General features: G+C 51.4%; 1 protein-coding gene across 1 annotated transcript in view; it reads left to right on the forward strand.

The window, feature by feature from the left end:
• Window positions 1–2,108, forward strand: part of DEPDC1 (DEP domain containing 1) — a 13,319-nt gene extending 11,211 nt beyond the window's left edge. Inside the window, exons 9-11 of the mRNA XM_044672720.1 lie at window positions 170–346; window positions 519–695; window positions 1,177–2,108. Coding sequence (XP_044528655.1) covers window positions 170–346; window positions 519–695; window positions 1,177–1,317 — 495 coding nt within the window. The 3' untranslated portion in view covers window positions 1,318–2,108. The remainder of the gene's footprint in view (window positions 1–169; window positions 347–518; window positions 696–1,176) is intronic.
• Window positions 2,109–13,128: the final 11,020 nt, after the last annotated feature.

Genomic DNA, 13,128 nt, shown 5'->3' on the forward strand with positions numbered 1-13,128 from the left:
GGCCAGCGGGGAGGGGACTCGCCCTGCCCCAAAGTGTCAGGAGCTAAAGCGGCAGAGCAGCCCTGTGTGGCGTCCTGGCCGGTGGGGAGCGTCAGGAGGAGCCCTGCCGGAGGGCACCGTCAGGGCCCGGGCCTGGGCCGCCCTGAGCCGAGCTTGTTCTGTGCCCCAGATGATCCAGACCTTCTCCCGCTGCGTGCTGCGCTGCGCCCAAGAGGCCGACCTGGACGAGCTGCTCGCCGCCAGACTGGTCTCCTTCCTCATGGACCACCAGCAGGAGGTTCTGCAGGTCCCGACCCACCTGGAGGCCGCTGTGGAGAAGCACCTGGAGCGCCTCCGGAAGGGCCAAGTAGGTGCCTGGGAGGAGACGTCTGCAGGCCCCCCTTCTCCCCGCGGCTGCCCCACCAGCGGTCACTCGGCTCTGAAAGGGCTCGTCCTCCCCGGACTCTACACGGGCCCCAGCGAGGGAGCGGGCAGGGCCACTGACAGCACTGTGTCCACTCGGGTGGCCTCCTTTGCAGGTCCTGAATTCCTCCGGGGAGCCGCTGCCCGAGTACTCGTACTGCCGGCGGATCAGCGCCCAGGAATTCGATGAGCAGAAAGTGGCCACCTCCCAGGCGGCCATCGCGGAGCTCCTGGAGAGCATCATCAGAGACCGCAGCCTGGCTCTGAGAGACAAGAGGAAGAAGCTAAAGCAGGTGAGGAGGTCCCAAGGGGGACAGAAGGGGCCGGCTGCGGGCCGCTGCCCCTGGGGCACCCCACGGGCTCCTCAGCAATGCTGAAGTCTGATGGTGGGCTCTGGAGCCCCCCTGGAGGAGGGCCGGCCAGCACGGCTTCTCCTCTGGGCTTCGCGCCTTTCCTGATGTCCTGGACTCGAGCCATCATTGGGGCACCCCCGGGAGATCTGGGGGGCAGGGGGGAGGGGGCACCTCCCCATCCTCTTCGAGACTGCCTGCCGGAGGGCTGCTTTAGCATTTGGCCTGTCTTTGGGGAATGCAGGGTTCCAATTGTGTTTTATTGTCACAAATGACCGGGAGGGTGAATCAGAGACCCCGGAGTGGGCAGGAGCCTCCCCTCAGCGGTGCCTCTGGGAGCGGGCACGGGGCCCACCAGGAGCGCCAGGGCAGAGACGGGGTCGGGCCTCCGAGTGGCCGGGCTCCGAGCCTGCCTGTGTCTCAGTTTCAGAAGGAGTATCCGGCCATCTACCAGAGCAGGTTCCCCACCACGGAGAGCGAGGCGGCCCTGCTGGGCGACAAGCCCACCCTCAAGCAGCCCATGCTGCTGCTGAGAAAGCCAAAGTTCCGGAGCCTCCGCTACTGACCCCTCACGGCGGCGGCCACGGCGCAGGAAGGAGACCCCGATGGGCCGGCCGGGCCGAGGGACAGTGGAGCGAGCCGAGCTGCCCCGAGCCCTCGGAGCCTCCCCCTCGGGGCGACGGCGAGGCCCGGCTTGTCCTCTCGCACCCACATCTTCTGCTCCCTTTTGCACTCCTGTATTTCTTTCCATGTTTTTATACGTTTGTGTGTCTGTTTGTTTAAAGCTAGAAGTGTGGCAGGGCCACATTTCACTTGTTTCCTGGCACGTCGGCCTCCTCCCCTCTGGCAAGTCTGGCCTCTCCGGCCTCCTTTTCTCTGCTCAGACCTGGGCAGTGGCCCAGGCCGGGACCCACAAGACTGCTCTGGTTGGGGGGTCCCAGGAGCCCCCCCAGGGTCAGGGGGAGCAGCGGGGCCTCCTGAAACGAGGACGACACTCCGTTCCTCTTCTCGGTGCAATTCCCCGGCTCTGTCCCTGCTCCGCTCTTCCTGCAAGCTTGGAGCTCAGAGAGCCGGCCGGCCCGGCAAGGCTGAACCCAAAGGCCTGGAGAGGACGGCCGAGGACGGCCGGCAAGTGTCAGGGATGTTTACATTTTGTGATCATGAGCGCGCTGGAAATTGGGGTGAAAATCATTCTGGGGCTTGTGTAATGGTTTGATTGTTTTGCTCTTTTATTTAATCTCCTTAATAATAAGGACTAAGTCGACGCAGTACGAGATTTCCGATTATGAGACGAAAAGTATCCTGTGACTGGCGAAATAAAATGATTCCAAGCGCTCTTGGCAGAGCCGACACCGAGACGAGACTTTGTCGTGGCGCATCCCTCGTTGTGGGTTCTGCAAGGGGCTGACAGTGCAAACCCGACCCGAGGCCTCGGCGTTCCTTTGCTCCAAACCTCACCGTCCATCTCAGGATCGGGTCTGAGGCACAAGAGCAATAAGGGCTGGTCAGTGGAACTTAAGTGACTTGCCCAGGGTCACAAAGCTAGGAAGTGTCTGAGGCCAGATTGGCACCCAAGACCTCCCATCTTCAGGCCTGGCTCTATCCACGGAGCCACTTACCTGCCGCCTCCTTTCCCTGCTTCCTAAGAAAAACGTCACATCACAACAGTAAAACCCTGCAATGATCGGGAGGCTCTAAAGCCCCGTCCTGATGGCTCACCAGGCCGAGCTTCACAATCATTTGGGGGCAGCCAGGGGCTTTGGTGGAGACCCCACTAGCCGTGTGAGCCTGGGCAGGTCATTAGCCCCCATTGCTCAGCCCTTTGGACCCTTCTTGTGCTTTGGAACCAGTGGCCAGCCCCGATTCTGAGACAGAAGGTGCAGAATTAAACGAATCGTTTGATTCTAGCCCGTAACTACATACAGCAAATTTTCTTATGTCTTTAATGATTCTTTTTTCCTGAAAAATTGGAGATGGAGCCTGCCCTATCCACCTGCTCCCTCGGCCCGGGTAGGACACGAGTCACCTGAAACCTCGTTATCAGGATGATTCACGGAGGGGAACAGATTGTGTCCTTGTGTCTGTCTGGCCTACTGGAAGCAAAGCAGGCCAAGGCCTGACAGGCCCCTCCTCCAGGCCAAATGTCCGTCCCTCTGATGTCCACTCTGGCCCCATGACTCTCTTCTCTTGACCCTCCTCGGTTTGCCATTGGGCATGGAATTAAACTCCAGACAGGGCACGGGAGAGAGATCCCACGTGGGGTCCAGGCTACAAATGGATCCGGAGACTCGGCCCCAGTTTTATAAGCATTTAGTAGTAAAAAGAGGGAGAGAGCCTTCAGCCTCAAGGCAAGATGGCAGCCCAGCCCAGGGAGCCCATCTTCCTCCATGGCACTGCCATGTTGGCTCTGGCATCTTGATGCCCACCCTGATGCCAAGTGATGCCAGCATCAGGCCGTCGGGGGCCCACGAGCGTCTACCATGCAGCCCGAGCTTCCCGTGTTTGAGCAAGATCATATCCCCAAAGGATGCCTTTGTCATTATTCATCTGATGTAGATAACCAAGTGGGTTGTTTTTAAAGATTTTCTTTATAAGACAAGGAATTGCCTGTAGCAGGGATGCTTTCCCTCAGGATGGCTGCTTTGTGTAGACATTCACCAAAAACAATTCAGTAGGAGCCCAAAGGAAGTGTATGTAGGCCTTGTTCCCCACCCGCAGTCCAGAGGGGGCACGCAGCACTTTCTAGGCCAGCCATAGCGGTCCTCTTCAGGGATTTTTTCTTTTTTTAACTTACGCTGTTGCTTCCGTGTGTTCTCTGGGCCAAAGGAGTGAAGGCCCGAGTTCCTTGGTGGGTTTTTGCAGCTGGCTCTCTGGGATGGACAGCCCCGTCGACGATGCCTCAGCGTGGGCTCACCAGGGCCAGCTCAGTGACCGGCAGGTTGGCCGTGACGGGGGGGGGTCCTGCTTCCTGACCTCCGTGGCATCTTGTCCACTCCCTCACAGAGCCTCTCCTCCCAGGATTTCTCTGGCATTTCCTGCCTGCTTCTCCCTGTCTGGCTGCTCTTTCAGTTTCCCATCCTCTCCACGAGGGCACGCACCTCTCTGGGAGATCTTCCCTTCTCCTTGTTCTTTGCCAGCTCTTTGTGGAGCCTCCCAGACCTGTCCTTTCAGCCCTAGACCGTCTCCTCCAGTCTGGCCACTCAGTATGTCCAAACAGAACTCCTTGTTGCCTCTCCTTCCCGAACCGTCCCTCTTCCTTCTCTCTGGGGAAGGCACCACCAGATTCCCTCCCATTCACTGTCCCTCACCTGCCCCCTTTGGAGGTGATCGCATTTGTACAGCATCCTCACCTCCAACTGGAAGAGGTGCTTCATGAGCCTCATTTTACAGCTGAAGAAACTGAGGCAGACAGAAAAAGTGACTTGGCCAAGGTCACAGCTGGCAAGTACAACGCCTTAATGAGCTCATCTTGCTGAGTCCAGGGCAGGAGCTCTATCCAGTGTGCTGCCCATGAGCCTGCCCTATAGTGCGAGGGGATCATTGTATCCTCTCCTTTCTTCTCAAAGGAATGAGCGTTTCCTGGGCCTGCACAATGGGCCGGACACCAAACACCACCCCCCACTCCCCCGCCCCTTCACCTGACAGGCGTGTGGCATCCCCGAGGACCCTCACCCTAATGCCTGCCCTCCAGGTCCTCTCCAGGGGTCCGATGGCCTTCCTAAACCGTAGCACCCCCTCCAGACGCCTCACAGCCCTAGCGAGCTTCCTGGAAGCCTGGGCACGACACCCTCCTTGATGCAGCCCACAATCACCTCCTCTTGACATAACCTCTCCTGTTGTGACTCATCATGATCTTGGAGTCCGCTGAAACCCCCAGATCTTTTTCACATAATTTCACTGTTTATACTTCCTAGCTTTTAAACTCGAGTAAAGACTACATTTATCCCCGCTCGATTTCACCGAATTCTTTTGCCTCCTCGCTCCAGCCTGTCCAGATCCTTTCACTCCTGGACCAGCTGCCCAGTGTTAGCCCCCCTTCACCACATGACGACACCTGCAGATTGGAGGAGTGCCAGGGAAGGGAGCCACACTAATAAAGTCTCCCCAGTACAGCCCTCACCTCCACAGCAGTTCTGGGAAGGTCTGTCCGGTGGGGATCCGTTCCGAGTCCCGAGACAGTCCTGGGCCGTCTCCCCGGATGGCACGATGGTGCTTTCCTATTCAGCCGTGCCCGCTTGGACGTTCCACTTTTAAACAAAAGCCCCTCACTTTGATGCTGGGAGTCTGAGCAGCCAGCCTGGCAGGACGCACTTCCGTGGGGCTGAGATGATCTCACGGACTCCCGGCGGGCCACATCCTAAGCCGCTCTCTAAGGAGGCGATGGTGAGCCAAGCGGAATTGTGGCCGGAGAGGACACCGGAACACCGACTGAGCTGCGCGAGCTTTGGGCCGGCGGGCCCGGGGAGACGGGAAGGGGATGGAGACGACGTCATTCACGAGGTAACCGCGGGCAGCCGCGCAGCTGGCTAACATTCAGTGGCTAGAGAGGAAAGGGGGAATGTTTGCCGAGAAGCCCTGCTTGGTCCTCGCTGCCTCTCCCACCCCCCTGGGGACGATTCTCTTGTGCACAGACTTAGATTTCTTCTTCAGCGTTCATTATTCAAACGTGTGTGTGCAAACTCTCTGCATCCCTTGACCACTAAAGGTCACCCGAGGGTTTCATCGACACTTATTAGCCTCGTTAGGAGAAGCAGTAACATCCGAAATGGAGCCCCGGCCCCTCTGGAGGGCCCCCCACGGGCGGGCAGGCTGGCACGTGCCCTGGCCTCTCCCGAAGGGTTTTTCTGCTTCATCCACAAAGTCTACCGTTGGCCGACAGTGGCTTTGCTGCTCCTGATCTCCGGACGCCTCTTCCCTGGTCGTTTCCTTGCCTGCAGTCGCCCTCCTCCCCTCTGGCTCTTGGCTTCCCCGACTTCCTTCGAGTCTTTGCTAAAATGCCACCGTCGGCAAATGTCGTCCCATGAGCCCCCTCATCCCGAGCCTTTGGTGTCGCGTCCCCTGTTTATCCTGCCTCCGTCCGCCGTGGCCGTAGTGGCCGGCACGTCTCTCCAGGAGAGGATGAGGAAATGTGCGTTTGCGGGCTGGGGCTGCAGAGCCAGTTCTCTGTCCAGGATCACGTTGGGCCATCGGAAGAACCCGGGTGGCCTCATGCCCGTGAAATGGCTGAGCAAAGGGAACACAATAGATTTCTTGACAAGAACCAGCAAACGGGAAACTAGGGAGATACAGGAAAGGAACTCCACAGGCCATGCAGAAGACGCTTCCCTGGCTTGGCGGCCTTTTGGGTGCTCCCAAAGGCTCCAGAATCCCGGCGCACGGAGCCGACGTTGGGTTTGAAGGCTGCACCAAGGGGCCGAGCTCTGGCAGGTTCCACAAGGCTGGCAAGCCTGGGAAAGTCACCTCGCCCTGTTTGCCTCCGTTTCCTCGCTGTCATGCCTCATGTAGGTAATGTAGAATTGTGGGAAACACATTGTACTGGTGACCGGAATCTAAATCCCGGCATTCGTGGCAGTTAGCCGGGTGACTTTGGACAGATCTGCTGAGCTATCGGAATCTGTTTCCTCATCTATAAGAAGGGGTTTGCTCCCCATTGTAGAAAGAAATGGCGAACCACTCCAGGATCTCCGCCAAGAAAATCCCCAACAGGACAAGTTGGCCCCAACTGGAACAAATGAAACACCTTCCAGTGCGAGTTTGTTCAGAGCAATTCCCTTCCTTCTCCTCATCCTTTGTCATCTCTCCCTCCACCTCCCCACACACAGAGAAGAGGGATAACGAAACACAGGATTTGGGGAGACTTCGCTGACTCGGAAATAACAGAGTCATGGGAGGGAAGGAGACAGAGAGAAGGAGAAATTCCGTTCGAGGCTTCCCTAGACCTCCAAGAGCTTTTTGGCCTCTGGTTGTGCAGCGAGCTCTCTCCCCTCCAGCCTGTAACGGGGAAGCATGGCCACTTTACACAGCCAGATTCCTCCTCTTCAGAGAAAGCCAGAGCTCCTCAGAACATCTCGGACCCAAACAACGCCAACCATCGCCTGCTTGGCTTCACGATCTCAGGCTGACGGGGTCCTTGGCGTACAGTAACTCCCACAATCCTCACAGCAACTTGTGTTGTAAATGAGACTTAGGGGGCAGCTGGATAGCTCAGTGGATTGAGAGTCAGGCCTAGAGACGGGAGGTCCTGGGTTCAAATCTGGCCTCAGCCACTTCCCAGCTGTGTGACCCTGGGCAAGTCACTTGACCCCCATTGCCCACCCTTACCAATCTTCCACCTACGAGACAAAACACCGAAGTACAAGGGTTTAAAAAAAAAAAATGAGACTTGGGCCAGAGAGTGTCTTGTCCAGAGTCACACAGCTTGCCAGTGTTTGGGGTAAGATTTGAATCCAAGTCTCCCGGTGCTCTACCCATTAAGCCACTCTGCCTGGTAGATCAGATCCTTTTTGCTACTGGGGAAGGGATGGAGAGGAAAAGTGAAGCTGCCATCTGGATAATTGGGGGTGGAGAATCGTGTCACCTCAGTTACGTGAATCTTGACGGGGAAAGTGGGAATCATTGAGCCTGAGTGGTCCAGATAATGGCCTCAATCTCTGGACATCCAGGAGCTGCTAAGCAAAAGATAATGAGGGATTTAAACCAATCCACTGGCCAGACTGAATGGCAATTTCTGTATTTGCAGCAGGAGACCCAGTGTCGTTTGCATAAGCCAGTTCAAAGCTTTTATGCACTTTAAAATTTTTGTGGCAAACTAATCCATCAGCCCAGAAATCCTGAGGATTAGGAACCGCCAATCTTTTTTCCCTCAGCTTCCTCCTTCAGCGCTGTGAGATAAGCAGCCTCTGAGAGTGGCCGAGTCGCTCACTACCCCGGCTTTGGCCCCAGAAGGCTTCACCAGCTCCTCTTACTGTCCCATCACTTCCTCTGGCAGATTTCTAAATGTCTGCCTAGACCAGTGATTCCCAAAGTGGGCGCCACCGCCCCCTGGTGGGAGCTGCAGCCATCCAGGGAGGCAGTGATGGCCACAGGTGCATTTCTCTTTCCTATTAAGTGCTATTGAAATTTTTAAAAAATTAATTTCCAGGGGGCTGAGTCATATTTTTTCTGGAAAGGGGGCGGGAGGCCAAAACAGTTTGGGAGCCCCTGGGTGGGACTGACATCCAGGAGGCTCTCACTTATCCGACCCTTTAATAACAACGACTTATATTGACGCACAGGTATCTCAGGGGGGCTTCACTTCCACCATGCTTGGGAGTCAGTCTTGCTCTTTGGGGGGAAATCTTCCAGATTCAATTTCCCAGAAGGCCACGGGAGCCATCTCCGAGATGATATCATCGCACATATTCTCTGATTCTGTGAAAAAACTGAGTGCAGGAGGTTGAACAAATTCTGTGAGAATCTCTCGGGAAAACCTGGCGATGGGAGCTGATGGAAAGCCGGGCAGCCTGGCCCTGGCCGTGACATCATGAAATTTCATCTTTTTCTGCTCCCCAGGGACCAGGGCTGGCTGTCAGACTCCAACAGAAGTGGGGTTCCCGAGGACGCCTGCCGGTGCCGAAAGCCTCCCCAAGGGAACACTATCTCTGTTGTGCTGCTTTGATTTATTTTGGCAACATTTCCCAACTAGCTTTTAATCTGATTCTAGTCTCCCTGGGCTGTGTGGGGCAAACACGGGTTCAACCAGCATTTTTAGGCACCCACTACGTGTCTGGAACTGCACGTTCAGAGAAAGACAAAAGACATCTAATGGGGGAGACAACTACGTACGAGCAATCTATGGTCAGGATGCGTCCGAGTCAATAGAGGGAAGGCCGTGGCATTAAGGAATTCATTGGGAAAGGCTTCTTGTAGAGGGTAGGCATGTACCTGGGTTGGAAGGAAACCAGAGAAGCTGGAGGGGGCAGAGACTAACGAGGAGGGCATTCTGGGCCGGGGGAGGCAGCCAGTAAAAATCCAGGAGGTGGATCGCATGGTCTGCTCTCCCTGGATCACAAAGTACCTGGAGAAGAGCAGAATAACGTAAGAAAACCAGAGAGAAGGTGGAGGGAGTAGCGGGAGAGCTTTAAGTGGGATTAGAACGGCGGATTTAAAGAGATGCTTCTCCAAAAATGTGACACCTTCCCTAGAAATTAGATGAGGGTTCCGGAGCCATCTAGCCCAGAGCTACGTTCGAGGAGCACCTTATGATTTATGAAGCTCTTAACTTTTTACAAGGGGCAGTAAACCCATTTTTTAGATGAGGAAACAGATTCAGATAGCTCAGCAGCTTTGTCCAAAGTCACCTAGCCAACTATAAATACATGCCCAACTGCTATCCAGTCCAACGTGCTTTCCATAATTCCACGTTACGGGGCAGCTGGGCAGCTCAGTGGTTGGAGAGTCAGGCCTAGAGACGGGAGGTCCTGGGTTCAAATCCGGCCTCAGACACTTCCCAGCTGTGTGACCCTGGGCAAGTCACTTGACCCCCATTGCCCACACTTACCACTCTTCCACCAAGGCGAATACACAGAAGTTAAGGGTTTAAAAAAAAATAAACAAAACATAACTCCACGTTACCTACATGATGCATGACTGTAACATTAAGGGCTTGAACTACTGCCTTTCCTAAGGTCGCCTTGCGCTTTCCTCCCCTAGACTTTAAGAAATGTTCACTGAGAAACTTTTACTTAAAAGTGTGTCAAGTTTTATTTTCTTCTGGAGTTATAAAAGTCAGTCGTTAAACACTGACCAACATTATTATGAACCTGAGGAGCATCAACAAACACAAATAATTCCATATAAAAAGCTAGAAAATGGGATCATATAGGAAACTGAATCTCCATTACCCAAATAGAATTGGGAGTCCATTAGGCAACACCATGGATAGAGCACTAGGCTGCGAGTCTGGAAGACCTCTGTTCAAATCTTACTTCAGACAATTATTAGTTATGTGACTTTGGGCAAGTCGCTTCATTTGTATCTGCCTCCATTTCCTCATCTGTAGAATGGAGGCAATAAAACCACTGACCTCCTGGAATTTTTATGAGAATAAGATGAGCCGGCCTCAGACACTTCATAGCTGTGTGACCCTGGGCAAGTCACTCAACCCCTCCTCCCCCCACTGCCTAGCCCTTACTTCCCTTTTGCCTTGGAATCAATACTTAGCATCAATTCTAAGATAACAGCTAAGTAAAAAATAAATAAAGTTCTCCCTTATTACAAACAGAATCAAGCAAAATAATCCAGCCTGTAGTCATTTCTAAAAACGCCTTTTGTTCCTCTATTATTCCATCTATGCCAGAGCAACCTCTTCTTCAAGAGATTAATGGTAGGAGGCATCACTGGTCTTCTGAAATGTTGGGGCTGATTATTCCATCGACCAAAGTTTTTAATTTGTCAATTTTTTTCCCCATTATGATGTCGTCAATATATAAGTCGTTCTCCTGGTTCTGTTCTGTGTCAGTTCATCCAAACCTTCCCAGTTTTCTCTGAATCTTTTTTTAAAAATAATTTCTCCCGCCATCATAAGGGCACCTGGGTGGTACAGTGGATGGAGCACTGGAAGGGCTTGGAATCGGGAAGACGTGGACTTTTTGAGTTTAAATATGGCTTCAGACATTCACCACCTGTGTGACCCTATGCAAGTAACTTAATTAACCCTGTTTGCCTCAGTTTCCTCATCTGTAAAAATGAGCTGGAACAGGAAGTGGCAAACCACTCCAGCATCTTTGCCAAGAAAACTCCAAATGGGGTCACAAAGAGTTAACAACTGAAATGACTCAATGACAAGCATGCTGCCACAATACTCCTTTATGCTGGTGTGCCAGAATCTCTTCAGCCAACCACAAATCGATGGGTTTCCCTTTAGTTTCTACTTCTTTACCACTACAAAAGACTAGTTCAAAATTATTTGTCCATAGATTGCTCTTTTCCCTCTTTCTTTGATCTCTTTGGGGTTTAGACCTGCTAGTTTCCGGGCTAACGGGGGAGGCCGATTTCGTGACTTTCTAATTATCATTTCAATTACTTTCCAAAATAGCTGGACCATGTTAGAGCTCCACTAACGTGCCGTAGTGTCCCCGTCACCTTCAACAACTCTCTTTTTCCTTTGTTTTATCATCTTTGCTGATCAGTGGGTAGGAAGGGGAACCTCAGGGCTGCTTTCATCTTGATTTCTTTATTAGCAATTTGGAGTATTTTTCCAGAGATTGTTGAGAGCTTGCATGTGCTCTTTTCAGATCTTTTTTTCATTCAGAACCATCGGCTATTTGTTGTGAAACCTTCGTCCTTTTCTGGCCTCAAGATAAGTAACTTATTCCTGGAATGTTCCTGTTCTCGGGTTAACCTCTCATTTGGCTGCCCTGATGTGATTTCAAAGCATTAATCTACATCACGGGATGGATGAGACCACCCTGGCCTGAATGGAACTATGCAAATCACTTACGGTGATTCCTATAACTAGGTGCCTTTTTTTCCTGCGCAGGAATAAAGAGAATCCCCGAAAAATGTCAATATAGAATAAAAATTAACTCATTAAATGAATGAATGAATGAAAAATGATTGGTTAAATACTATGTTCCAGGCAAAGTGCTAAACACAAAGCAATTGTTCACATTAGTCTCCCCTCAAAACTTTTGCTTCCTAAATTCTCCCCTCTTAGGAGTTACGTATCATGTTCACAATCAGACCTGTGGAATCACGGCTGGTCATTTCCCTGACGGACTTCCTAAGTGTGTCAAAGTGGTTGCAATCAATGATTGTCATTCCAGAAACGTTCTGGCCATACGACTCTCCCCGCGTTTCTCTGAAGCCGTCCCCTTTGTCATTTCTTATTGCACTGTAGTATTCCAGCACATTCGCGTGTCATAATTTGTTTGATCTCTCCCCAGTTCATGTTTCCAGTCCTTTGTCACTCGGGACACTTGTGGCAGTGGAACAGCTTTCGCTATTTTTGTGTGTCCTTAGAGTTTCCTCCCTTAATCTCTCCGGTTCTCCTTTTGCCCTTTGCCCTTTGCCCTCCTATTTTCCTGCTGAGGGAAAGGTATGAAATCTATTTCTAAACCAAACTCTGTATATATATTCTCTCTTCCTTTGACGAGTTTAGATGAGGATGAGGTCCAAGTGTCGTGTTTCCCTCACCCCCTTTTTGGGTATAGCGACGACTCCCATTACGAGAGAATTCTCCCTAACTTCCCTCTCCCCTTTTCCCACAGTGTATTCCTCTTTCCATTCCATTTTTCTCTTAAGATAGTTAAGTCATAAGACAACTACTCCCAGGCCTTCTGTCTGATTAGATTCCCTTTATGATTCCTCACACTGTACTTAAATTCTTTCTGGCTGCTTGCAGTATATTTTCTTTGAAACGTAAGGAAGCTCTAGATTTTGCCTTTGTTTCAAGGAGTTTCCATTTTTTTTCCCCTTGGAAATTACTAGTGGATTCTTTCTATTTCATCTCTGACCCTGGTTCTAAGAGATTCTAGACCATTTTATTTTAAGATTTCTTGAAATAGGTCTGGGGAGAGGGGGTTGGCCACTGGTAGTTCAGTGGATTGAGAGCCAAGCCCAGACATAGGGGGTCCTGGGTTCAAATCTGATCTCAGATACTTCCTAGCTGGGTGACCCTGGACAAGTCACTTGACCCCCATTGCCTAGCCCTTACCACTCTTCTGCCTTGGAACCAATACCTAATATTGATTCTAAGACGGAAGGTAAGGGGTTAAAAAAAATTTTTTTTTTTTAAGGTTTTGGGAAGTTTGTGGGGTTTTTTGTTTATCTCAATTTGATTTGATTCCCAGAGAGGAAGAGGGTAGTAGCATTCCAATAAGTGCAATGATTCTTAATTTGTTTCTTCTTAGTTCTTTTTTCTATGCTGGTTGTTTTTGCTATGAGATACCTTATACTTCCTCCTGTTTTTTTGAGTCTTTTGACTTTGCTTTAATATTTCTTGTTGTCTCATGAAATCATTAGCTTCTATTTGGGACATTCTGATTTTCAGGGAGTTTGTAAAGGTTTTGTCTAAATTATTCATTCCTTTGTCCAGTTCTTTCTTCCTTAGCTTGTTTCTTTTCTATTTTCCCCTCTCGCATTCTCGTTTCATACTAAAGAGTTTTCACTCCTTTTTTAAAACTCTTGCTTTGTCTTTTCCAGGAATTCTAGTTGAATTTGTGCCCACACTGGGTTTTTCTCTGAGGTTTTGCTTGTAACTGTTTTGTAGTCATTCTTTTATTCTTGTTTTGTATCTTAAATTGAACCATAATCATGTCAACTTTTTTTTTTTTTAAACCTTTTCCTTTTGTCTTAGAAGCAAGTATTGGTTCCAAGGCCAGTTTTTAACCCAGGA

This window comes from Gracilinanus agilis, chromosome 4, assembly GCF_016433145.1.
Source record: "Gracilinanus agilis isolate LMUSP501 chromosome 4, AgileGrace, whole genome shotgun sequence".
Taxonomy (NCBI): domain Eukaryota; kingdom Metazoa; phylum Chordata; class Mammalia; order Didelphimorphia; family Didelphidae; genus Gracilinanus; species Gracilinanus agilis.